Consider the following 27,160-nt stretch of genomic DNA (forward strand, 5'->3'; position numbering starts at 1 on the left):
GAAACCTCCCATTGACCAGGTCCTCCTCCACTGCATTCCTGGAGGCAGCAGTCTGGTGTGCAAAAAACAGAAGGACTTGATGAACACAAACAGTAATCTCAACCTGTCTGATGGTGCTGACTGAGCCCTGCTCTTCCTACCACTTCCCAAATCTGCTTTGCAATCCCACAACTGAGGGAACCGCAGTAAATGTTCATCTATTTGTGTAGCGGCCAACTGCACTGTGTTACACGTAGCCAAAGAATCCAGGAAAGCAGCCAAAGACATAAATTAGGCCAACTACTGGCTAGCCTAACTGATAATATGATAATAGCACTTAACTTACCTACCCCTCAGGAGAGCTACGTAGGTTAGTTAATGTTTATACAAGGCTTTGAAAAGGATGTTCAGGAGTTGTAAGTGATATTACATTGACCTTACAGCTCTATTTGTTTACTTTTCTAGAGCAATCGTATTCTGCACAGTTACTATAGGTCACGTCCAACACACCTTTACCAGCACACTGTAGGAAGCTAACTTGACTGAGCATTTCTTGTTCACTAAGAACTTCCCAAGACTGCTTACCCAGTGAAATCCAGAGACTGGATTCAGAAGTGCCTTGCACTGGGTGCATAGCAAGCAGGGGTCCACATCTGTTCTGAGGAAACACTATAGAAAACCTGTATAGATATTTAGCTTTGGTGGTAAAAATGGTTTTTATCCAGGGTGCTTCTTGAGGAGCGGAAGAAGTGGGGGATGCTGTCAGGCTTGGAAGGCTTAGCACTGCTAGTGCATGATATAGCTTAATTGCAACTATGACACTGTAGGCAAAAGCTGAATAAGCCCCAGAGAAAGGATTTGTTGGATGCTAAACTGAAATGACCTTCAGACATAACAAAAATGCCAAGAAGACATTAATTGGTGCACAAAGCTGACTGTGTATGACTGGCCTGGTGAAAAAGAAGACATTATGAACCTCAGATTTTTTTGACCTGCACACATCCTAGTCAACAGAGTTTTGTTTTTTTATGTTAAACAATTCACCAAATACTACTTTGACCTACTCATACATTCATTAATAAAAAGTTGGAGAGCCCCTAATCAAGCATTCCTGCAGCAAGAATTACATTGATTATGTGTGAGAGTGACATGGTTTCACAGCAAAGCCCATGGTGATTTTATTTTTCTTTGACTCTGTAACTGGATTTCAAAACTGACAGGACTTCCAGAAAAGCTTGAACAAAAACCACAGAGCCTCAGCTGTGCGGCAGCTTGCCAGCATAATTTCAACCAAAACTTTTTTTTTTTTTCCCTTCTCTTTACACACACTAGCAACAGCCTTTCCAAACTTAAGCGGTGCTACAATTAAACACTGATGTCAACAGCAGTTTCTGATTGTGGGAAGATTTGGGGTAGGGATGGAGCGGTGTGAAAGGAGGTGAAGACTTGAGGTCCTTGCTGGCAGGTGATACTCCTGAGTGCTCCACACCCCTGACACCCGATGTGCTGCACCCTGGGCTGGGTTGCTGCAGTGCTGTTCCCCATGGCAGTCTCCTGGCCTCGTGGCAGCATGCTGCCTTGGCGGCAGCTTGCCTTTCTTCTGCTTTTCTCCGCTTCCCCAGGGCCACCTGGATCCCCTTGGAGGCCTCGGGGCATGGGTGGCATGGCTCTGAAGCCTGAGCCCTGCTCCGGTGCCCCGGCGCGGGAGGGCAGGGTGTACTCATCTCTCCCCCTGTCTGCTGCCCGCTCTGCATCTCTTGGTAGGCAGGGATTTTCCCAAGCGCAGGGAAACCCCGAAAGGTTTGGGGGTGTGTTTCTTTTATAGGCGCACCGAGCTGCACAGAGGGGAGAGCTGAGCAGCAGTGTCGCACGCTGTCGCACGGCCCCTCCAGGGCTCCGTGGCTACCGGCGGCACTCGGCTTCGGCGGGGGCAGCGCCTGCTGTCGCTGGGCGAGGTGTCCCCACCTCGGGAGCCGCCTTCAGCCGCCGCTCTCTGCCCCGCAGGTCTGGGCGGCGTGGCGGCGGCGAGCAGTCCCTGCGAGAAGGCCTGCAACCCTCGGATGGGCAACCTGGCTCACGGGCGGGCGCTGCGCACCGACACGTCCTGCGGCCGCCGCGCCGCCGAGCCCTTCTGCAGCTACAGCGAGGACGAGCAGCGGCGCTGCCGGCGCCCCTCGTGCGGCCGCTGCAGCGGGGCCCAGGCGGGGCTGGCGCATCCCCCCGCAGCCATGGCCGACTCCCCGTTCCGCCTGCCCCGCACCTGGTGGCAGGCGGCCCAGGATGCGCCCCGAGAGACCATCCGCCTGGACCTGGAAGCCGCCTTCTACTTCACTCACTTGATTATGGTCTTCAAGTCGCCCAGGCCGGCTGCCATGGTGCTGGAGCGCTCCCAGGACTTCGGCGAGACGTGGAAGCCTTACAAATACTTTGCTGCTAACTGTTCGGCCACCTTCGGGCTGGAGGATGATGTGAGGCAGAGAGGAGCCATTTGCACTTCCAGATATTCGAGCCCCTTCCCCTGCACTGGAGGAGAGGTAAGTCTGCCTGGGCTGGGACGAGAAAGCCCCTGCTCCGGCCCCATTTCTCTGCAACCTCTGCGCCCGTGTTTACGCTTCGTATTTCACTACACCTGCATCTCCATCGCACTTATTTCACGAGGCGAATTAACGTAATTCATTCCTAGGTGATGTAGGCACCGCCCTGCCTCTTGCTTTGCTGCGTTCGTGGTCCCTCTCTTTTCCAAAAAACTCCTTTCCTTTCACCTGGTGAACTCCGCTACACAACTGCAACCTAGGCACGTGCTGCTGATTCCTCGGGAACGCCAAAGGGAATGTCACTCTAGACAGCTTTCTCCAGAACTTGCAGTCGTGTGGTTTTAGGGTGATGTAAATCAGTCTGACCAACATGCAACTGTGTTAAAATTAAGTCACCAGATTGACTTTTAATAGTGACTTCACTGAGAAGTTGGCGTGTAACCAGTCAACGTAGCTACTCGCCACACACTGAAGTATGGTTCCCATAAACCAGGTTAGCCAGGTAATTTTAAAAATTATACCTTGTCTTCTTTTTTTCCTGTGCACGCTTATATGAAAGGAACTTGGGAAAAAAGGAAGGAAAACATCATATTTGCTAAGAAGAAAAATATACGTGAAAGTCGGATGATTTTCAGTATCTGAAGCAGCAGATAACAAGTGATGCCTTTGGAGGCTTTACCAATAATGCCCTTCCCAATGTCCAATTCTGACCCCCGGTGCTGGGGAGCTTTCCCTGGGAGTCGCGGCCGTGGGACCGCGCTCCTGTGTCCCCCGACTCGTGGGGACACATCCCCGGTCACCAGCTCCGGACTTCAAAGGCTGCTCCCTCTAGTGGCCTGATTTCATGAACTTGCCTGAAAGCTTAATCAAAATTTCCCTCTGACCTAACACAGAGAAAGGATAAAATCTGGTTAGTGAATCAGGAGATCACTTACATCATTGTAGTTTCTGCTGAGAACTGCTGTGAGGTGAAAGCCCGATCCTTGAGGACCAGCATTCATGTTGAGAAAAGTCATGTTTTCAGACCCCTTTGCAATCGTTTGTGGTCACCTCTAGCCATGCTCTGGCTAGGAAGCCACTCTGCAGAAATACTGAGAGCTGTTTTTCACTAAAGTGCATCTGTTAGCTGTGTCTCAGGAGGCAGCTGATGTCTGGCTCTAGGAGAAGCTGTTCCATGCTCTCACCAGCTGAGAAACAAGGATCTCCAGACCTGTCAGACAGATCCAGGGTGACTATTCCATTACATTTTAATTCAGATGGCTGCTGAGAAAAAATGTTATCTTTCTTTTCCTGCCACCTTTTGCTTGTGCCCCCAAAAAGCTGCCTAAACTTCCTTTCAGAGTGCAGTATATAAAGGCGCTTACAAGAAAGGTGGAAAAAGACTTTTCAACATGGCCTTTTCTGACAGGACAAGGGGCAACAGTTTTATACTGAAATTTATTTAGATTGGGCATAAGACATTTTTTGATTATGAGGGTCATGAGGCACTGGCACAGGTTGCCCAGAGAAGCTGTGGATGGCTCATCCCTGTAAGTGTTCAAGGCCACTTTGGATGGGGCTTTGAGCAACCTGATCTACTGAAATGCCTCCCTACCCATGGCAGGAATGTTGGACTTGATTATCTTTGAAGGTCTTTTCTCAGCCAAATAATTCTGTGGTTCTGAATCAGGACTAACTACAAAGTAAGACCTACAAAAGGAAGGCTGCATGTACACCACTGGGAATTTCTCAGGCCCTCAGTACTTGTGCCAGACTCTGGGTTCCACCACCTGAATCATAAAGTTATGCCAGCCTGTGATGGAGGGCAGGAGAAATCCCCAGCTCTTAGGCCATCCAGTGGGACTTCTCTTGGGTATATGATTTGCAAGCTCCTTTTCTTATCTTTTCAAGGATTTTTACTCAGGGGTGAGAAACCCAGGGCATCCTACAAGGCAATATTTGCCTCACTGGTACTGGGTCCTGTGTTGCTAGCATCCTGGTGCAGTTTCCATTGTGGTCACTGCACACCAGGATGGGGGCTGTGCCTGGAGAGAGAGAACCTGTACAAATCCCAACCTTGGGCAAGTTCCCGTCTGGGCTGGTGCAATGTGGGGACAGTAGAATCAAGGTCTTGTGTGTAGAAACGAATGCCTGTCTCAAGAAGAAAAGTAATTTGGTGGTGTTTGATGCATCTGCAGTAGCATGCTGCAAAAAGAGACTATATACAGAGCCTGCTCCCGTGGGACCTCTTCTTTTGGCATCACTTTAGTCTGTGTTTTTGCAAAGAAGCTATAAAAGTCAAGAGTATTTAATTGCTCCAAGTTTTAAACAAATATTGCATCCAAGGGGCTGGAGTGTAGAAGACTTTTCTTACATGGTACACTTCAGTTTCCTGCACTCAAACACTACTTTTTACCTGCAAAGTAATAGCAGCAGCTCTCCAGATGGCAAGCCTGCATGCTTAGCAAATATCACGTTTAATTTATTACAGTGTGCTGCATTCCAGCAATTACTAGTAGCTGCCAATAGCAACATGTATCTGACCTAAAGAAACACCAGAGTTTTGTGTTCTGTTTGGAGTTATGTTGTGCTTTACTCCCACTTTGGTAGCACCTAATTTCAGACATATGGAAACGGTAATTTCACTTGAAACAGTGGTTTCAAATATGCAGCCATCCAGAATGTCCACGTCTGAAGGGTATTACTCATTTTCTTTAAAGCACAACTACAAATTCTGTGAGTGCCACTGGATTTCTTTTTTTAGATTTCTTTTCAACTGTGATGTAACAACTGTAACCCGTGATCCAAACCATGTGTCACCATGTCTGTACTCTGCTTTCTCGCACTTCAGACATTCCAATGCCACATGTGCATTTCTGGGCTCGGCACTAAGGGCTTGCAGGATTTTGCAGGATGCTGGGGTCTCTCTATATGCTGCTGGCAGCTCACTCACTGCTGTCTGTCCCCTTGGATGAGCAGTTTGTCTTAGGTGAGGCCTCAGGTGGTGGTGACTCACCCCAAATATCACTGGAGTTTGGCACAGACCTATGGCTTGGGCTGGTAGTTTCTGGTTTTGCCCTCTGTAAAGAACAGGCGGTGCTGGTCCACCTGGGTTTCTGCTGATTGTCACGGTGCCTGCAAGCCCCAATTCAAGGCAGCAGTGTGAAAAACCCCACAGCACTCAGGGGCTTAGGGCCTATTTTCAGTGTATGACCTGTCTTAATTTGGGTCAAAAGTGTATCTGCTCCACTTTTTATTAAAAAGTAAGATCAGACTTTTTGCATTCTCATCATCATGAGTCATTCCTTAGATGCCTACTTCAACTCTTATGGCAAAAATCCTCCCTCATCAGAATTTGCCATGTTGTTGATCTTGAGGAGATTTACGATAGTGTAGAAAACAAGCTGCCAAGCCTCTAGGTTCATTTCAAAGACCCAGACCTCAGAAATGCTGAAATGGCTCTGAGAGATGCTTTTCATCCTTCTGTAGCAGAGTGGCTCTGGGCTTGCCTTTGCAGTAGTGGGATTGGGGTGTGATGGAGAGCAATACTTTCGGAAGGCGGCACGGTGCTGCAGTCACCTCAGCTGGGTGCCACCTCAGCAGTGGGAACCAGACATTATGTCGCACCATGTGTGGCACTTGGATGGTCTATTGATGGGTAGAATCACCTCACCAGGTGACATGGCAGGTCCCTGCTCTTCTTTGCTACCTGTCCCTAATGCTGCAAGTCCACAGGACGTGGTTATCTCTGATGTGGATGCGGCTCCAGCCTGAGGCAGGCAAGAGATGGAGGATCCACAGCTCAGTGGTGGGATTAGGAAGGACAGGACAAATCGGGGCAAAACTGCCAAGCAAAGAGGTTGAAGGCTGTGCTGATGTTTGGAACACTGCATTGAAATGCTCTGGGTTTGGTCTAAATGGTTTTCTTGGTGGAAGTAAGCCTGAGACACAGGTCAGCATGTGTCCAGGGACCTCAGGGGCTCTGCTGAGCTGAGCCCCATATCAGGGCAGCCTGGCTGCAGTCTGACCTCATGCAAAGAAGAACCACTATTTCAACAACCAGCAAGGTAGTCAGTGATTTCTTTGCAGGTATACAGAAGTCAAACTAACCAAATGAGCCTCTCCTCAGTACAGGAGGAAGAAAGGAGGCAGATGGTGGGTGCCCATCTCCTCCCCTGGCATCCCAGCCTTGGTACAGCCAAAGTGGATTTCCAGCAAGCTTCAAGCATCTGCCTGTTCGAGGAGTTGGATTTGCAGCATTGCAAAGGGGACACATTCCCATGTCAGGGAATAATTTCAGATCAGCTGCATGCAGAGAGGTCATTTTAGGCTTCCCCTATGCTTAATAAAGTGAATAGTTTCACAACAGCAGTTTGTTTAGCATAGGCAGAAACCTCTAAATGTTAGCCTTGTATCACCAGTGTTTTAAGAGAAAGGCTACGGCCAAGTTTTAGCCTGAATCATACAAAAATGCTGCAAATGCTGAGTATTTTTGTTGGTTTTCAGGGTGTAACCCTTCAGCCACATTATTGCAAAGGGAATCGGAACTGGATTCACCAGCCAAACATAATCTGATCTAAGTAAACAAGATGCAGAAATAAACTCTTTCAGCTTCATGCTCAGACAGGAGTACTAATTTTACTAGTATGCATAAAAAGCTATTTTCCCTCCCATAGTTCAGATCATATTAATATTTCCTTTTCAACACACTAATCTTAAAATTATCCTTGGCTAGGGATCACTGTTGAGGGCTCATCCACAAGGGGCCCTTAGCAGATGTTAATTCTTTAACTGTGAGTGAGAGTGACTGTCCACTCTGCAATGCAATTATCTCATTCACTTTACATTCCCATCTGTGGTCAATTCAGATTAGCTCGCCTGAGTGTCCCCATTTAGACAAGCTCCAGGATAAAAGGGCTTACTGAAGCAGAGTCTCCTTGACAAGATTTTAGTAATTTGGTAACTTATTTTAGCGTTCATCTATTCAGAATACTGCTAATAAATCACTTGGGGACCTCGGCTATTGTTGCTGTTTGCTATTTATAGAGGAGGCATATTTGCAGTTTGACTGTATTCCAGCAACAAATTCTGACATGCTTTTTAACTTTTGAAACATCACATTACCACTGTTTTGCTGTGGGATGCATGTCCTACTGAGCATTTTATTGATCTCGTGCCTTCCGTAGCGGAAAAACCTTCATGTGTTTTGCCTTTCTCTGTTACTGCATGCAGCCTGCCTCTCTTCCTTGAGGATTTGGACACCAGTCCTACAGGTTTTACCTGAAATTGGCTGCACAGAGCAGAAGTAAATTGTGTACTTCTACTCAGAAGTCTGATCATGACAGACAGTGAGTGGTTGTAACACTCGCTGCTGAAACAAATAGGAGTTAAAGACGGTCAGTAGCTTTTATTTTTTAGTCCTGATTTTGGGTTGTAGAAACTTCTGCCTGGTTGGGGTTTTTTACATTTTTGGCCCAAATAAGCTTGGTTTTCAAGTTTATCATTGTTGTCCTTAACTAAAGCTACATTTTTATTGTGCTGAGGTCCTTCAAGGGTCTTGTGGGTAACAGGAGATTTCAGTTCAGTCACTTGCAGGTCTCCACAAAGAACCTGAGCAAATACGCAAGAATAACTCAAAACAGCCTGGGATGTCAACCCATTGAGGGATGCAAACATCTTTTTTAATTGTTCTGTGCCACTGACATCTGCACAGAGAGAAAACAAAGGCCCAAACTGATGAGAAGGAAAGAGGGATCCTGGCAGGCATTCAGCAGAGCTCAGGACATGCCTAGCTGTGAGGACACACCTATGGAAGTATGTTTTCAAGTCCCATCTCTACACTTTATAGAAGTGCACTTTGTAGGAAAAAGACCTCTTTAACAGCATCCTCCTGGTTATCCTATCTTTGGAAAAACACAAATTGTTGGGCTCTGTTCAGAAATGCCATGTGCAAAGGAGAGGCTGTTCAGCTACGGGTGGTTGGGGTGATGGCCAAATCCTGTCCAGCTCTTCACATTATATCACTAAAACTAGCAAGACATGGGGACCACTGTTTCATAAGCACAAGAATAGTGATTTCTAGGATAATAGTTAATGAGATGAAGTAAATGAGGCTAGGCTGGAGTCAATAAAATTTTATAGGAGCCTAGAAATCCCAGGCTGTGGCAGCTGGCAGTAGCAGCACACCAGCAGGGCACCATCTCACACCAGCCACCTTGCTGATGGCTGTGGTGAAATGCATCCCTTGGTTTGGTCCTCAAGCTTTCCTTCCTGCAGGGAAGTCCACCTTCCCAAGCACTGTGGAGTATTTCCAAGCCAGTGCAAATTTCCAGCAGTGGAGGAGAGGAGATTTTCCCTTTAAATAATGGGGCAGAAAAAAGTGAATTGGGAAAGGGGAAACTTTAGCTTAGCTTTCACCTGTGTCTGGGAAGACAAGAGACAAGGGTCATTCTGGGCATATGTGAAGATGAACCTTTGGTCTCTGACAAATTTTACCATGAAAGATACTTCAGAGCTCAGTCATTGCAGGGCTGAGCAACACAACTGTTGTTTTCAGGGCACTAGCACCTGCCTTTGAAGTTTTCTCTCTGTGGAGTACCTGGCATGACACTGCCAGATCTGTGGGCCAGGTTGTGACAAATCCCTCCCCCTCTCCCACTGGCCTTCCTAGAGGAGTGACATGTCCCATTATGAGGCCTCCTGGATGCTCAGCATCTCCGAAGGACAAGGGCTTGTGAAGAGCAAGATGCTTCTCCAACCTGCCTCATGATCCTCTGCACTATTTCTCCCATTCCAGCCAGCCCATAGGATCGTCTCCTTTTCTTCCTGGATTTCCCAGTGCTTTTGGCACTTGGGGGTTGGCCCTCTGCTTGGCCAGCTCTTGAAATGCAGCCCCCTCTGGGATGGAGCATAGCCAGTGTTTAACAGTGCATATCGGCAGTCCCCTGTTTGGAACAGCAAGTTTCTAACAACTTCTTCTGGATCAACCTCCAATTATGGCTAAAACAAATTATTCTGTGGAGGGAGCTTGACCAGTCTGTGAAAGGGGGGATATTGTAGGCTGCCAACAGCAGGAGGGAATAGGTTCCAGGGCTCCAGGAGACCCTTTCCAAACTTCTTATGTAGGACGTGAAGAGCACTGTACCCACATGAAACAAGAGGAGTTTGGGTAGGCAGAATTTAATTCTCTAAATTGGCATCTGGCCTTGTTAGCAGGACTATTGCTTCCCTTGAGAAAAGTGCCACGGGATTTTAACAGTGCCTCCGGAGCCTCTCTTCAGGAGAGAATGCACCCCACTGCTTCATTTCACACTTCATTTTTGGCATGAAGAGAAGGCTAACTCACTTATTCAGCTCCCAGTTCTCTGGCTGGAAAGGACTGCCATGTTTCTCTTTGGGATTCCTGGATACAACTGGTTACATGGGAAGCGTGTAACCTAAAGCAATGTATTGACATGTCTCAGAAGCTTTAGATCAAGAGCTCATTTGAGATTAATTGCCATGCAACAGTGGGTGTCGGTGTGAGATACCCACTCTAACAACATGCAAAATCCTACACAAATGGTGAAGTTCTCAAATTCTCCATGGGTAACATTTACAGGAGGAAAAGAAGTTAATGTCCAGAACCCAGTTTACTAGATGCATATGCTATGAGTCTTTTGCCTCAGTCTCTCTGCAGCATCCCTCATTCCAGTAGTCAAAATCCATAGGTATGGGTTGAAAGAGGGGTGCTGTTTCTTGTGACCTTTTTGACAGTGTGTAGTTACATATAATTCTGACAAGTGTTCTTTTTCCTAGAATTAAGTGTAGCTCATGGTAGCTGGGTAGCTCAAGCAGACAGTCCTATAGACACAAAACCTCTTCATTATAAACAAGAGCAATTGAAAAATATTAATGGAATTTTGTTACTCTTAGGCTGAAAGAAATCCCCTTGATCCTTAGTACCATTGCTGTTACTGAAACACTAACCTGCTGCCTTTCAGGCTTTTGCAGTGGTGTGTTGTGCTCAGAAGCTGTTAAAGAGGTTATTCTGCAGCTCTGGGGAGTGAGCCAGCTTTTCTTACAGCCCTGCCAATGAAGAAGCAAGTCCAGTCCTTTGACTCCTTGGAGGTAGCTCCAGGATTTTTTTGGTCTTCCATATGCACAACAGGTACTGCCAGCAGGCTACGGCTGAGAACATAAATCTTTTATGGGGATAGGGAAAGGAGGGGAATTGCTGGAGGGAGGAGTATTTAAATACCATCTTTCTTGCTGATGGGTCAAAGGACTTCATATCATCAGCTGAGATGTGCTGGTTCATTTTCCTGACTGGGCTAGCGCAGCCTTGGAAACGATGATTCTAAAGATGAGAAAAAGCAGTAATTGTTTCCCTTGATAGTTCATAGCCAATGATATCACACATCTGGAGGGTTTTGTGAGCCAAGAAACCGAGGGTTTCTGTTTGATGAGCTAAAGCAGTGGTTAAGCAAAATGGAGCCATTGTGGAATAAATTATCAATTATTGGAGAAGCACTATTGACCAGAGATGAAGAAATCCAAGAGGTTTGAGCTGTAGTGAGATCTTTCTGATAAGAACATTACTTTTGTGGTCACTGACTGCATGAAAGCAGGAATGACCTAGCAGTGTTTCATTTTCATTTAATAAGATTGTGATGTTGAATGTTGAAGAAAAGCTGAGAAGATGGCTCTCATCTGGCTGATTATTGCCAGAGATTTCAAGGATCCTGTAGAAATCCCAAGAGTCTTCCCTAGCTCTCCTTGTGCTTTTTCCAGCCCCTCACTGGTCAACTGCTGCATGTGGGTTGGAGCTCTTCCTGTACAGCTTCTCGCTTTTGAGAATGGCAGAAGAATGCTTTGAGTTTCCCAAAAGATAAAAGTTACCTTGGTATAAATTAATTTGGGAGGGCTGATTATTTGAAATAGCTGGATTTTCCTCCTGAAGTCTTTGTAAGATTGCATAACTTTTGGATGGTGAGGTAAGGGATTATTTGCCTTGATTTATGTGCTGTGAAAGACTGCAGAAGGGCTGGAGGCATGGGCCAAATGCTTTCTTATGTCAAATTACATGAAGGAGCCTTGTTAAGGCTGCTGCAGGAGTGCCATTTCTCCTGCATCTCAAGCAGCTCAGGGACTGCTGGTGGTGGTGGTGCACAATGGGTTTCTGTCATGGTTGCTTGGGGATGTTGATGGAGTGCCAAACGCTGTGGCCTGCAATACTCCAGTGCTCACTGTGGTCTTAGTGTCTCTGATGGTCTCCTCTCTGCAGTGGCAAGGCAGGTTTTCCAATTCCTATTGCTGTTTCAGCTCATCCAGGTGATGCTGAAGTGTGCACCATGGGGGTGGTCAGACCTCTCCACAAGAAAAAGAGGCTCTTCTTCCCTGCAGTCCACTTGGTCTGAAAGGCAGAAGAACAGAGAAGTGTTTTAGAGGACCTGCCCAGCTTAGGCTGATGAACCTTCTACACCATGTGATTTATTTGCAGCATCTGCCAAAAGCAGATCTGTCTTTTTTTAGCCTAGGGTCATTGCAATGAACATAGCACAGAGATGCACATTAGTTTCTCTCCTAAAATCCTGTTGCTTGGCATGGTAATACATGAAATAAGTGTGTTCTGTCAGTAGAAGGTACCACCACTGTGGCTTTATCAGCCTTCTTCACAGGGGGTAGTAGTCCAACAGGCCTGATTTTGTGAAGCAATGAGATTGTTTTCTTAAAACTTTCAGGAGGTTAACATCTTTAAGATATACCTCCAAAAGGTGTCTGGAGTTAGACAAGTTTTTAGAGTGGGCTGATGGGCAGGACATGGATACACATGCAGTGCAATGGCACAGGGCCCATTTCTGCAGGGAACTAATTTTGCAAGCAAAATATTCCTCTGCAGACACAGCTGTCCCCCCCAGGAAGAGCCAAGGAGAGCCTGGCAGATTTTGACCACACTGAAGCAGGAAATCCCAGAAACTAAAATACCGACCAGGAGGGTAAATGCTAGCATAGAGTTGCACCCTCGATACTGAAAGTGGGAGACAAAAGAAGCTACCTGCAGAGTCTGTGTCTCTCTCAGAAGGCATATGAGGGCAGGGAACCTACTGGCTGTTGGCAGCACTAGGTCTGGTGTTTAGACCACACATCTGACAGTAGTTGCGCCTGAGCTGCTCCTGCTGAGAGAGCCCTGTTAAACCAGGCAGCTCCTGTATCTGAGGCTTCCCACTGTAAAAAAAAAAAAAAAAAATTCCCAAAGGTGTCAGGGCAAGTAGGACTGTCCCTGTTCCCCAAAGATACCAAATTAGATTCATTGCTGCAGCTTGAGTCTCGCTGTATGACACAAACCTTGAAAGTCAAGCCATCCTCACATGAACAGTAAGACAGTCTCACCTCAGTTTTCCCTGCATGCGTTGTGGTGTTAGAAGTTTAATTACTCTTTCCTGGGAAGGCAGAGGGGGACAAGCACAGAACAGTGTTAAGCTCCAAGGTTCCTCTGCAGCACTGAAGGTCACTAAGCAGGGGTGTAGGAAGGAGGTGTGAGAACCAAGGGGGAGCACCTGACTGGCATTGCATTTCTTGCAGCTAAATTTACATCCAGCTCCATCAATCGTGTGGTGATGATAAACTTATTGCTCCTAGTACATTTCTTGGGTGGGAGTTGGAAGCAGACACTATGGCAGGTCAACAGTTGGCACACATACTGCATCATTATTAATATTTTCAGTTACACATTTCTACAAACCTGTATTATTGCTCCCTGGGAGCTTTCCATAATGTTTACCAAGAGAATTAACTACTTATGACTTTTACATCTATTGAGCAGGAAAACTTAATTGCCACAATAAAATTTCCCTACTAAGCTTCTCAGGACAAGACCAGCCCAGGTTTTGGGCAGTGCATACAGGAGAGTTCCTGGGCTGGGCTGGCTGTGGAGGGAGGTGCAGGGGGATGGGGTGCAGTGGCTGGGGGATGGCAGAGGTGCACCATGCAGCAGATATAGCATGGACTATCTCAGCTTGTGCCAAAGTCTGAAGTGACAGCCGAGGCCTGTGAGCACAGGCAGATGTGAGGCAATGCTGGGCACACAGCTGGGGATCCCAGGGCCAGGATGTCAGAGACAAGGGCTCGCTTTCACCTCAGCTCCAGCACCAGGCAAGGGGCTAACCTCAGCTGCTTGTTGTGCTTGAGAGAAATTTTTCAGGAGGTAAAGGGCTGAGGTCCTGGATGTGCTGGCAGAGCTCCACCACTACATTTGCTGCCTACATTTTGAGAGTCTTGTCCAGACACTAAATAAATCAGATCACTTCCAGTGACGTGGAGATTCCACAGGGCCCCAGAATACAGGCCAGTTAAGCACATTTATTTAGTGCCTACATACCAAGAGTCACTGCAGTCTCCTAATGCAAACCTTAACTTTTCTGTTAAACACTTACTTAGATATCATGCACCCTTTTGTAAAGTAGTGCACATCCCTCATTGCTTTGGCTGTCTATCTGGATAAAGCAACAAACTTTGCATTCTTTTTATCCATACTGGGTTTTTTCATTTGCTCCTGTAAAATGCATTGAAAGGGGTAAATCTACCAGCAAATACCAAATAAACCAGTACTGACTTTATCTAATGTCCCTGAGCTAATTACACGAATCACTAATACGGATGTCATTATTGTACAGTACTTATGGATACATTTTCATGCATCCAGGTCAGACAATATGGGGTAGAGTTCATCAGTCTCTTTTGGAAAGAAATCACACATCACTTCATGCAATATTACCACCCTGGTTTTCATTTACAACCAAGTAAAAATGTGGTTATGTTTTTCATATTTGTTTATTGCTTTTATTTCTGAGTCTTCTGTCCATTTGTTCTCTCTGTGTAATTTATTGATGTTGCCATTTCATGAACCATCTCCTGCTGCCTTCCTGGCTGAGGCCAGGCTCCCAGTTGGAGGTTGAAGCGTGGCTCGTCTGGCCAGGTGCAGGGACCCAGGGAACAGGCACATGCACAGCAGCTGCAGGACCCTGCGCAAAGCCTCTGTAATTGTGCCTGTTTCTGAGGGTCTGTGGGGAAGAAACTTTTTGTGGATCATCCATGTCTCTTGAATGTCACAGGCATTTGTATCCCAAGGATCCCACTCCATTGCTCTGGACATTTGCATCTTGACAAAGGTCCAGGCCTTTGCAGCTGCATCCAGTGGAGGTGAGCCTGTGACTCATTGAGAAACCTTTGCTCCTGGCAAGCCTTTCACTGAGTTTGTTGACTTCCTCAGGCAACTTTGACTTCACAGCATATTTTGTTGCTGTCAGAATCATCCTTTAGCATTTTCCTTCCCACTGTAGAGATATATATAAAGATGTCCTTTCATTGCCTCTCACATGTAAACATATTAGGGTACTTCTTGCAAAGGGACTTTATTTATATATCAAGGTCATTGTGGTGCAAGTGGTTACTTGAGTGCACCACGTCCGTGGCTGCTGCTTTATTTATATACAGGGCTATGTTACTGCATCTGTGGAATGGTGAGGAGCTTGGGCTTCTTCTGACACTACAACTTGTGAAATAATCAACAGAGCAAGAGTTGCTCATGGCAACCCATAAGGAAATCGAAATCCCATGGAAAGGTATTAGAGGCTGTGTAATGATGTGACCAAACTGCAGACAGCTGCAGTGGTCTGGCTGAAGAGCAGAGCATTTTTACTTCATGGCACGTGCAAGGTACTGTGGGACAGCTTATCCACTCCTGCTCTCTTGGAGTGGATTTGGCTTCCCATGGGAGTGGAGTGGGCTCCCTCCTGCCACCAACATGCATTGCACTAAGGTCAGGGGAACCCAACCCTCTTGAGGCATAACAGTGACATTCAGAGACTCAGAGACTCTCAGATTACAGCTCACTCAGAGACTGCAGACTGCAGCTCCTATTTGGCTGTGTAGAGACCACCACCCTGCCAAAAAAAAAAATCTCTGTGCAACTTTTAAATCGCTCTTCAATTGATGTTGCTTCATGCAAAGGTTGCTTTTAAAGCACGTGGGATCCAACAGCATCATTCCACGTGTCACAGAAGGAACATTACCCCAAGGACTAGATATTTTGTTTCTTAGCAGTTCTATTTGCCTCCTGGTTTGTGACATGAATTATTGCTGGTTACTTAATTTTAAATGGAAGCTGAGATAAAAATTCAGTTCCTGAGACTGCCTTTAAGAAGAATCCCAAATATCTTAAGACATTTTTGTGAGCTAGCAACACTGGGAATGAAAACATCTTTCTGATAAGATATAATATGGATGTAAAGGACAGAAATGCAGGGATGGTTCAATGTATTACTTCTGACTTGTTTTACAAAATATAATATTATAGTTGGTGCATACATTTCAGAGCTGCTGATGTAAAGATCAGGGCCTCCCACACTTTGCTGTCATACATGGGGCTGACTACTGCATAATTCACACCGTGTGCCTAACGTTGTGATGCTGGGTATTGATGTTTTGTTAGAAGGCCTCACACACAGAGCTGGACTTGAGTGGGAAAGACAGAAGTCTGGTCACTCTGGGGTGCTTACTGGTGAGGCTTGCTGCCCGCAGAGTGGCTGGGGACCACTGCCCAAGAGAGTCCTGGCTGGACACTGGTACCAGGGAGACAATGGGCTTATAAAATCACATCATCAGATGTGCACACATGTTGACAAAGTGTTCTTTTCCAATTTTTCCTACAAACCCCCCCCCCCACCCCCTACACTGCTGAAACTTAACAATATTTTGGATGAGGAGACCTCTGATTGCAGTAGCTAGGAGTTGCCAGCAGAACCAGAGGTCAGGTCTGCTGTGCAAACCATGGTTCATTAGTAGAGAGGATGCTGAAGCCCATCCTATTGGTGGGACTATTGCATGGGAAAGCCTAAGAGGTAAAAGCAGGAAATCTGGCACTGTCTATGTGTGTAGGTGTGGCTGGGCTGCTGGAAAGCTCAGGGGTGCAAACCCATGACATCTGTGTAAGACCAGTGTGGCCCCAGTATTGTGCAAACTCCTGAGACCTGATCCCAGCTGGGATAAATTAGTGATGCTAACGACTGAACAGGGAAATCTTGCTGGGAAACACATCCTTATCCTTATCCTTATCCTTATCCTTATCCTTATCCTTATCCTTATCCTTATCCTTATCCTTATCCTTATCCTTATCCTTATCCTTATCCTTATCCTTATCCTTATCCTTATCCTGCAGTGTCTGAGGGCTTGTAGAATCCCACCTGAATCTGCTGTGTCAGAGCAGAAAATTGCTATTTGTATGATGCCCTACATGTTATAATGGCCAGTTAGTATTTTGTTAAAGCTGGGCTGCGGGGGTCTGGAAGGGAGGGATGGGGATACTTGCTGGCCTGGCAGCACTGAGACCAGGCTCACTCTGGTACAAAGCTGCAGGGCACAGTGCAGCTGCCCAGGCCAGGCTGCTGGGCACAGCCAGAGCAGCTCAGGACAGGCAGGGGGGAGCAGCTGAGAGCCCACAGCCCCTGGGAATTACAGACAGAACTCATGTTTAGCATCACTATTTTCATGCAGCCATAAAAAGAAATGTTTGTAGCATTTTAGGGTCTGAGCAGGAATACTGGCTCCATTGAAATCAGCAGCATAACTCCCCCTGAATTCCACATGGACAAGATTTAACTCTGTCAGTGCAGAGGGGTTATTGATTTTCTTGCTGCAGTTGTCTTTACTAGAACCACAAACATCAGTCACATGCATTAAACAGGGATAGATAAACAAGGAAAACTGAAAACACGAAAGTCTGCAGCTCCATCTAGCATAAATTGTTCTCATTTATATAATTTCTTCCCTGCTCTCATCTTAATAAGGACAAAGAAAGGATTCTCTGAGATGCAATTTATGTAATATGAAGAAACCCAAAATGCTAGTTTTTACTGAAAATTCTTGACCCGGCATTTTCTATCAACTCCACTAAAAGGAAATCAATGTCTCCAGTTTGGATTTTTTCCAAGGAATTTTCTTTCCATATCTGAAAGCATCTTGTGTTCACAAAACCACTAGCAAGTAAATGTGATCAGAATGGCATTGATTTAAATTTGGGTAAATAACAAGCCTTGGGTAGAGGACTTGATAGTTGGGGTTCACTTGGGTTTGTACTGATATCTGGTTTGTATCTTTATTTTAGGAAAGAAAAAAAAAATAAATCTGTATATCCCTGAAAGAGATGGGGGGAAAGACCCCTTTTGAAGTGTGTCCAAAGGACTCATCAGACTCAATACTTCTGTACAAGGAGCAGACTCACCAGCCTTGTCCTCTGACCACCTCTCCCAGTAAACCTTCTCCCTTATCTGTGTCTTTTTGGCAGAAGATGCTCTTCTGGAGGAGGGAGTGTTTGCAGGAGGGCAGTGCAGAACTGCAGCCATGATGTCTTTGCCAGCATGCAATGCCCAGCTCCAGCACAGCCGAGCCCCGCTGTCACCAGCATGCTGGTGGCAACTGTGCTTGGCAGGCTGGCGGGGCACGCAAAAGCATGCTGCAGCCATTCAGCTCCGAAACAAGGGCTAAATCTCCTTCCAGGCCGACACAAAGCTTCCTCTGGCTGGATTCTGTCAGCTCTGGAGGAAAGCCAGGTCCCAGCCAGGAGCAGTGCCAGCAGTGGTGGGGCTGATGGAGGCAGCAGCTGGTAGGCAAAGCCTGTGGGCCAGCCAGCTGGCAGCACTGTGATCATTATTTCCAGGATCTGTGGATCCTGGTCAAATAAAAGGGAAGCCTTCATCAGCTGAAGCGTATCAGCCACTTTCTTTGGAAGGAGTGCATTTAGGGCTAGGAGGCTGTGATCCCTGCTAGCAACAGCGGCAAGTTGGTGCCCTGCCTCTCACCTGGCAGGGAACAATGGTCACGTCCTTGCTGGCCAGCATTTTGGATGGCTTCAGTGGGGCAGCACTGCAGTTTGAGGAGGTTTTAAGTCACTGCTGGGAGTAGTGCATTGAGTCATTAGCCTGCATCGCACCCTCAAGCACTCAAGTGATTTGATCAAATGTTGTTTATAATTATTGTAGTTCATCAAGCTGTCAGTGACTATTCACTGAAGAACTACTTAACTATTCAGAAAGTGTCACTGTAAGTTGAATGTACCAGTAACTAATACATATCACTATCACATATGTGCTGGTTTATGTCAGTGGTAGTCATATAAAGTATATGCTGTTTCTGATTTCTCATTGTAGGCAGCTAGACCAAAAACTTTAAAATAAGCCTTTTCAAGAAAATTGGTTAATTTTATCTAGTACTCTCAATATTCAGCTTGAGCCAATATTTGCCTATTCAATCAGACTGAAGTTAAAATAAAGAATGAATGATAAGTATTTGTTTAAACTTTGGAAGCCCCCCTCTTTCCTTTCTTTCTTATCTCAGTTCTCTTGATTATCAGCTTGCTGTCACTAATTGCCACACCTAATCACTTTTCCACTAGGAAGCAGCCTGGGACTGATAGGAACCAAATATTTGGAAATATGAGCTATATTTGTTAAAAAATACACCCATTCTGGGAGAGGGAATGTTAATGAAGGGTCCCCCACTTGTGCATCCCCCAGCAGGGTGCTGGTCCTTGTGCTGGGCCACACCACATAGCAGGGGCACCCACCTCTGATTTGAGTTAGTGGCAAAATGTCACTTGACACCCGTCAGGTCCTTACTCCTTGTGGAGAGGAGCGTAAGGAATCATGGGTGGATCACCCTGTGCGCACTGATTTGGCGGTGGATTTGCTGCTCCCACCCCTTGTAGAGGGGGAAGAGCATCATGAGGGCCTGGTGCATGCTCCCAGAGGATGCTGTCATTGCCGCTCCACCCCATGGCCCACCCTGGGGCTGGCTGGCATCCTCCTTTCTGCTTCACCTGCTGTGTTTCTCTGCCCAGGTGATCTTCCGAGCCCTGTCACCGCCTTACGCCGCAGAGGATCCGTACAGCGCGGAGGCCCAGGCGCAGCTGAAGATCACCAACCTGCGGGTGCGGCTGCTGGAGCGGCAGGGCTGCCCCTGCCTCCCGGCCAGCCCGGCCCCACAGCCCCCAGCATCCCTGCACTACGCCATCTACGACTTCATCGTGAAGGGCAGCTGCTTCTGCAATGGCCATGCTGACCACTGCATCCCCGTCGCTGGATTCAAGCCCGTCAAGGCAGGGGGTGTTTTCCACGTGGTATGTACATGCACCCAACAGCGTCTGTGCTGCAGGAAAGCAGAATTTTAAAAAGAGTAAGGGAGGGTATAGAGTATGGTGTAGGTCCAAGTATGCGAAATGTGACGTGTGATGCCCTGGATTCCAAGCACAGTGAGCAGAAATGGTCTTTACGAAGGAGGTGGTTTCCATGTGGGGCTGAAGTGCTGAACTTCCTTTGTGTCTTGGTGTGGGACTGTCATCCTTCAAAGGTGCTCCACAGTAATTTATTTACTTCTTTAGAGTACATCTTTAAAAATAAATTTGAATTGCTGACACCCATCTTTCCCCAAATGCTGACTTGCAATAACACAATATCTAAAGGATGAAAAATGCAGGGCATTTTGGTAACATAAAAGGAGGAGAGCTTCTCTGAAGATATGAATCATCACGTGACTACCATGGCTTCTGGAGGATCCTAGGATATTGGGTTAGGTCTTGAACCAAGGGCATAGAGATGGGCTTTGACTCTCACTCATGGGCTTCCTACTGCACATTGCAATACATTTCTGTGCATAAAACCCCTGTGCTCTGGTTTCAAGGGGGCTCTCACAAGAGCTCTGACCCCAAATCCCTAAGGACCCACCAAGACCTAAACTCCAGGGAAGCAAGAGCAGCTAACCCATTGGGCAGGAGATGGACACAGCAGTGGCCAACACGTTGGATGCCTGTGGCTTGGCATGCCTGCACCCAGCCAGTCCAGGGACACTTGCTGCCCCCAGTACATTTTGTCCTTTCTGCTCACCTAGGCTGGCTCTGAAAGCTCTGGCTTTGCTGGCAGAGGAGCAGTAAGGAAACACAGAGCAGCCAAACATACTGTGCTGGAAAATGTTAGAAAGAGAAAAATCATAAAAAAAAAAAAGAAGGCAGTTAGTCAAGGTAAGGAGTCCAGCTCTTTGGGGAGCTCTCATTTCACTGAAATTACAGTCTCAGGCATGAAGCAGACAGGATGTTTCCCTTCTAATAGAGCTAGTCTTGCAACATCTTGAAAATACACCAGTTTGAAAGCATGCGGCACTGTGATTGATAAGAGTGTTTCAAGTAGCGCTGCTCTGCTTTCCGCAGATGTCCCCTGAGTGAAATCTTTGAAAGGAGCTGTTTGCTCAGGATTATTTTGGTGGGATACAATTGCATGGGAGCATGCCCCGGAGCACCACTGAGAGTTGTAACAGAGCCTGCAGCCAAATAGGCTTCCAGTACAGCTACAGCGTGTGGCAGCCATGGTGTGCAGGTAACAGGCAGTGCTGTGGGAAGGAAACAAGTGCCAAAATCACACTGAAAACAGAGCAAGAAATAGCAACAAACCCCTGTGTTGGCCCCGAGGGGGAAATTCAACTCCGGTTATAAGTGTTTATGTGGCAGGAGTCCCAAAGGTGACGTTTCCACAGTGAGGCTGACTCATTTTGCTGTGTCGTACTGTGTTTTACTTACACCTCATCCTGCATGTCTCGTGAGGGATGTGCCAGTGTAGGGGTGACATAACCCCATGGTTTGCAGGGACAGCCAAGGCATGGTAAGAGCTTTCCTCTCCCAATACCACTTTTTCCATCATAGAACTGGGGCAGTTTTGGCTGAGCCTAGTCTGTGCCAGACTCCTGTGACATGAGGCTATTGCTGTCTGGGGATTGCAGTGGCACCCACCTTGTGCAACCCATCCCAGGGTTTGCCAGTGCATTGTGTCAAGACTGGAAGAGAGAATTATTTCCAAGGTGATAGGAATTCATCAAACATGTGAATGAAAAGGGACAAAAGATTGCGATGTCTGTGGCTGTTTAAGTGGGAGAAGTCAGAAAACTTCTGAGAACAAAGTAGGATTTCAGACAGGGAGCATTTTTGTACATTTGAAAAACTCACAGCAAATATAATTCTAAAGAATTATGACTAGTCATTCAAGAGGGAGATGGAGACTTCAGTATAGTCTTTATGTAACTCTGTCTACCAAGGGTTTTAATAATGTAAAACTGAGGAAAACAAAAGCAGGGAAACACAGTATCATTTCACAATACGATTATAAAATCTAGCTCTGTTTTTATGCTTGTTTAGATAAAGGCACCCCTGAAGAATATCCTCTAAGACAGAGAGTTAACATCAAAATATGAGCATGATTAAGATCATTTAATAAAAAAACCAAACAACTTTTCCAAAAAATCTATGTGCAAGTTTTCTTAACCCCACACTTTTTTCTCAGCCTACAAACAAAATCCTAACTGCAGCCTTAGTTTCAGTCCCTGCTTGGCCAGCAGAAGACCGAGTTGTGATATATTTATTTTTCTCTTGGGCTGCTCTGAGCAGTAAGCTGGGCTATCCCAGCAGCACTGGGCACAGCTGCCAGGTCTCAGCCAGGTCTCACAAAGTGACCAGAAGCATTTCAGCCACCTCACCCAGAGTCGATCTGACAAAAGGACACGGGTATGTGAGAATGCTGGGGGCTGCTGCTCTGGCAGGTTGGGTGCAGGATCCTGACCCAAGGGGCCAGGATGGTCAGCTTGGGACATGGGCCCAGCTTGCTACCACAAGATTCCTCACATTGGATGTATTTTTTTCTTGAGATCTTGGCAATTATGAGTTGAGAAGGTGACGGTTTTGATGGCAAATATTGTGAGTGGCTGAAGTGAGGCTACAAGTCCACTTGGCCATGAAATAATACTTACCTGGGATACCCTCAGGGTGTGGGGTTGGGATGCAAACAAGGTGGCTTCATGAACAAAGAGGAGATCCTTCTGCCCTGGCAGAAGCACCTCTAGCTTCATTTTCTGGGGTGGGGAAACCTCTGCAATCTGCAATCTGTCTGAGTCAAAGTTCAACTTTATAGAGTCTGATAAGAGATTTGTTTCTGTGCCCTCATCACTGTTTAGCTACAGAACTCTCCATGATGCTCCTCTCCTTCTGGCAATTCCCCTACCTACCCTTTATCCTAAAAGAGAATGGAATTTGTGTAGGAAAACTCTGTTTTTGTTTGAGTGTCAGAAATGCCATGTCAGCCTTTAGCTGAATTCTGAATATACAGTTGGAACTTCTGCTCTAGTGGAAGGTGTATTCCCATGAGCTCCCCAGGAAGGCTACAGAGAAGACCTGGTTGCCTTCCTAGGATGGCAAGGGCTGCTCCTCATGGGTAGTATGATCCTGACTGTCCCTTTTTGTACACTCATGTGCAACAGACAGCTGTTGATACAGAGACAGGTTTGATACAGATACACTTTCTCTCTCTCCCAGTTCTCTCAAATTTATTCAAAGGGTCACTTCCCAAATCTCATCAGGAACAGCCCAATGCACACTCAGGAAAAGATGCATGTACAAAGAGACCTCCTACCATACCATGCTAAGCAGTTGATCACTTTGTGACCTGCATCACACGGCAAACCACAAATATGAGCAAACAAACAAATTCACATATATAGGAGATCCCTCCTGATCTTCAGTGGCCATGAGAAAACTGTTCTTTTCCTCTGATCTGTGGCAGAGTAGCTTCTCACCCTTTGCCAGTAGCTCTGCACATGGAGCCATTGCACTGCATGCCTGACCTCTTACCAGCTGAAGCATCCCCATGGCCTGCTTGCAGCTATGGCAAGCAGCACGTAAGAGGAGAGGCAAGTGTTGTGCAAGCCTGGAGATAAGTAGGATCTTGCAATTTAGGACTCCAAAGTAGGCAAAGCAAGCCCAGAGATACCTCACCTGGGCTGTGCAGTTCTGTTTCAAGGTGAGAGCTGGAGGTCATCTATCTCAGAGACTCCTTGGCCCTCCCCGAATAGAGATTCCTGCAGGTTAGTTTGGGATCCTGGGTGGACTAAGATACTTGGCTAAAGCACCTCTGTGTAGTTAGGCAGGGTGAATATTCTCCCCCACTTCCCATGTGGCCAACCCAGTGGCTGTTATAAATTGTTATCATGCTACTGACATCAAAGGATGTTCAAGGTCTTCCAGAGTAACGCTGACAGAAGCCTATTGTACCAGGAATTAAAAAAACCCCACCACACAGCCCCCACACCCTGGACAACAAGCTTTGTATTCTTTCACAAGAACAAGATAGGATATGAGAATTTTCTCATGCATAAATTTGGTTGTCTGGTGCTTTGGGAAAAGAATACCTCCCTGCATGCTGACAGCCACCAGTAGGCATTGGTTCTAAAAGTGGCACAGCAGTTCAAGCACAACACAGTTTAAAAGCTATGGTTAGAGACTCAGTGTGAATGCTGCCATTTTCCCTTAGGCTAGTATCATGCCTGTTTTCCATGAAAGCTGAAAAAAAAAAAAAATACAGTTTTAGCATTTCCAAAAGGAAATTCTATTAAAAGCAGTTGCCCCTCCCAGCTATTTAGACTGTTTAAGCTATCAGGTCTTTGGGACATTGATTTTCTTTTAGTGTGCATTTGTGTTGGACTCCATATAGTGGGTGAGTTCTTGCAATATAAATCAATTCATAACAGGTGACTGAAAGCTTTTTTCCTCCAGTGCAACAGTCTTTGTCACTGCCTAACATGATAAATATGGGGAAAAGGATTTTATAGGATTCAACTAGAGAAAAAGCCCTATGTATTTGTAATCTGAAAGGAAGCACTGGAAGGTTATAATTTGGCAACAAAAGGCTCTGGAAGGAAGCATGCCCTAGCAACTGTCTTTGTATAGAGAAATCAGTCGCTCGTTTATCTTACAGAAGGCAACTTTTGTAACAGTGTTTGCATTGTGCCCTCTAATGACTGACGTTGTGATGGGGCTGTCAAGCTAAGAAGGGGAACAGTGTGAAAGTGAACTGGGATATAAAGACCCTGTGACAAAATGAAAAATGTTATAAGAAGGCCTTGCTGCTTAAATGAGTCAGGAGCCGTGTGAATGCTTAAAGGAGTGAGACATACTGGGAATTGTGTTTGTGTACTTAGTGATGCTTCATAATGACCCTAGTGGGTATGCCTTACAGCTAGCTATAAGTTGAGGTGAATGCAAAGGGAAGAATATATGTGCTCCTTTCCCTGTCAATGCACAGGGATCACATTCTGCCTTCACAAAGGTGCTGAGATGCTGCAGAAATCCTGAAGGCCAGGTACATCATTTCCCCAGACTACCTTTGTCTCAGCAGAGCTCCTGGGCTGGTTTCTCAGCCCCGTCTCCCAGCTGCTCTGTGGCATGACAGGGTATTTGCATGGCAGACCAGTCTTGCAAGTGGCCTTCCTACAGCTCTTACAGACATTCATTTTGCCCAGTGTAGACAGTCTGTTGGCTGTTTTTCACCTGCTGCCACTTCTCCTTGTATTACCCCTTCTTGTCCTATACTTCTTGTATTTCTTGCTCTCACAGTATTTCTTTATAACTAAGAAAACTGCATGTCTACCTATGGGCTGCAAGAAAGGGCTTGCTAGTATCCACCTTTTTTGTTGTTTCCAATGCATGAAAATGTTTGCTGTCATGCTGCAATTATGTAAAAGAAAGAAGGTATTTTCTTCAGTGGGATAAAGCTAGGTCGGAGGAACATTTTAAAGCAGAGTTCATTTGGGTGGTATTCATTGTAATGCTATTCTAAGAGAACAAATACATCAGCCTGAGGCAAGATTTTTGAATCACTTAGGTCTGACTTTTCATTAAACTTCTGTGAAAAAGGAATATGGAAAAGAAGGTACTAACTAAACGGTTGTACTGAGAAGCAAGCTGTTAAAGACTGTTTCCCTCTGCTCCCTTGGTTTGATTGCCCATTTGGCTCTTCAGCTTCTTCATTAGTGGGTCTGCGCCTCCTGCTCTGCCTGGCTGAGAGGGCTTGGGGCCACCATGAGACCTGAGGGGACCTTGGGAGAGGCAAAGTTTTCTCAGCCCATTTAAGCTGCAGTGCTGTAAGTCAGAAGTGGGACAGAAGGGTCAGAAGTGGGACAGCACAGACAAAGCTCAGCACAGAGGTTTGCAAAGGGTGCATTGCAGGCTGGGTTACTGAACAGCCGTGCTCGGCCCTGCGCAGGTGGGCAGAGGGATCCACAGTGGGATCTGCGCTTGGGAGGGAGCAGCTGATGGAGGCTGGTTGTGATAAACCCTGAGGAGAGGACACTGCAACACAGCACTCGTATGATGAGAATGGGGAACGTGTTCCTCCTGGCCCAGGAGCTCAGCACCCACTGAGCCAGGCAGGAGCCCAAGCCTACAGGGCCTCTGTGCTGGCCCCACACTTGCCTTTACGCAGACGTCGGAATCGTGCTATTGTGTTATTTTTTAAGCCTTGCAGCCAGATCATTTGTTTCCTTTCTCCCAGGTGCATGGCACCTTTACAAGCAATCAATACCAGGAGTATGATCAATGCCATGCTCTGCCTCTGAGTTTATCTAGATAAACACCAGCTGGCTTGATTTGCATCATCTCCGACTTGGCTCTTCTGCAGTTCTCCTTGCCACAGCATGAAAGACCACAAACCTTCTATGGCTGCAACAGATTTTTAATTATATACAACTTCTTTCCTTAGAGTTCACATACAGATTAATATTAATATGTTGGTGCCCAGCTATTCAGTGGTTTACTTATTAGTTCTGCGTGCCAAATTAATGGTGGCACAGCAAACTCTTGGGATACCCATCCTATTCTGCTTTATTTTCACTCACCTTCCATTATTCTAGCAATGCAACATGCTCTATTATACAGTACTTGGGCTTTCAGAAAATCCCAGCTCTTGCTCTTTGGAACCATGAATGCTCCTTGGTGGAGCATTTTGCCTTGCTCTCTGCTGGTGTCTTGGGATGCTTAATCCATAGAGGGTTTCTGACATGCTGCTGAGTTTCAGATGAGTTTTTGGATTATTAATGCTGAGCAGCCTCTGAATGATTGATTGGGTCCCCACTGATTCTGTGTGTGGCTTTGGCAAGGAGCAAACTGAATTTGGAGGATGAGACTACAGGCTGTGGGCACAGAAAGGGGGAGCACACACCTCCACAGTAATCCCAAGTATCCCCATGTCTGAGACTATTTTTGTTTGTAATTCTTCTCCCATGTCCTTCTCACTTTGGCATCATGATTGCAAAAGCACCAAAGGACCTCCTGATTTTGACTATGGCACCCTTCAACTCCTTCCAGTCACCTTCCCTTCCTGATCATGTATGTCCTGGGTCTGGTGGGTCCCTGTACCCTTACAGCTGGGACAGGCCTGTGAGGAAGGATTTCTGGAGAATGTCTCTTGCCACAGATGTGGTTCAGGCTAGTACAACATGTCTAGTCATAACCACTCAATGGCCAAAGGGCTTGCAAGAAACTCCTACCAAAAGTGGCATCAAAGAGTTAGGACACCATCAAAACCACCAGAAGATGACCAGTACAAGTTTAGTCATCCTCTGTTTCCATGCAGGTGTGTATGCTTTTAAATGTGTGTGAAGAGATTCTGTAACTTTGGTTTGTGTGTGGACCTTGCCTAAAAAATATGAGAGAAATTTATGAATGAGTAGTAATTTAGAAGAGGGAGGTATCTGAGAGTTTGAAGAACATTTTGTTGGTGGTAGCAAAAATGAAAATATGAAAACACAAGACACACTTTGAGAAC

General features: G+C 46.3%; 1 protein-coding gene across 2 annotated transcripts in view; it reads left to right on the forward strand.

Annotated features, from left to right (window-relative positions):
• Window positions 1–27,160, forward strand: part of LOC131572813 (netrin-4-like) — a 47,030-nt gene that overhangs the window by 1,641 nt on the left and 18,229 nt on the right. For both annotated transcript variants that reach the window (XM_058826189.1, XM_058826190.1), the window contains exons 2-3: window positions 1,984–2,513; window positions 19,366–19,644. In XM_058826189.1, the coding sequence (XP_058682172.1) occupies window positions 1,984–2,513; window positions 19,366–19,644 (809 nt within the window). The remainder of the gene's footprint in view (window positions 1–1,983; window positions 2,514–19,365; window positions 19,645–27,160) is intronic.

The sequence above is a fragment of the Poecile atricapillus genome, chromosome Z, assembly GCF_030490865.1.
Source record: "Poecile atricapillus isolate bPoeAtr1 chromosome Z, bPoeAtr1.hap1, whole genome shotgun sequence".
Classification (NCBI taxonomy): Eukaryota; Metazoa; Chordata; class Aves; order Passeriformes; family Paridae; genus Poecile; species Poecile atricapillus.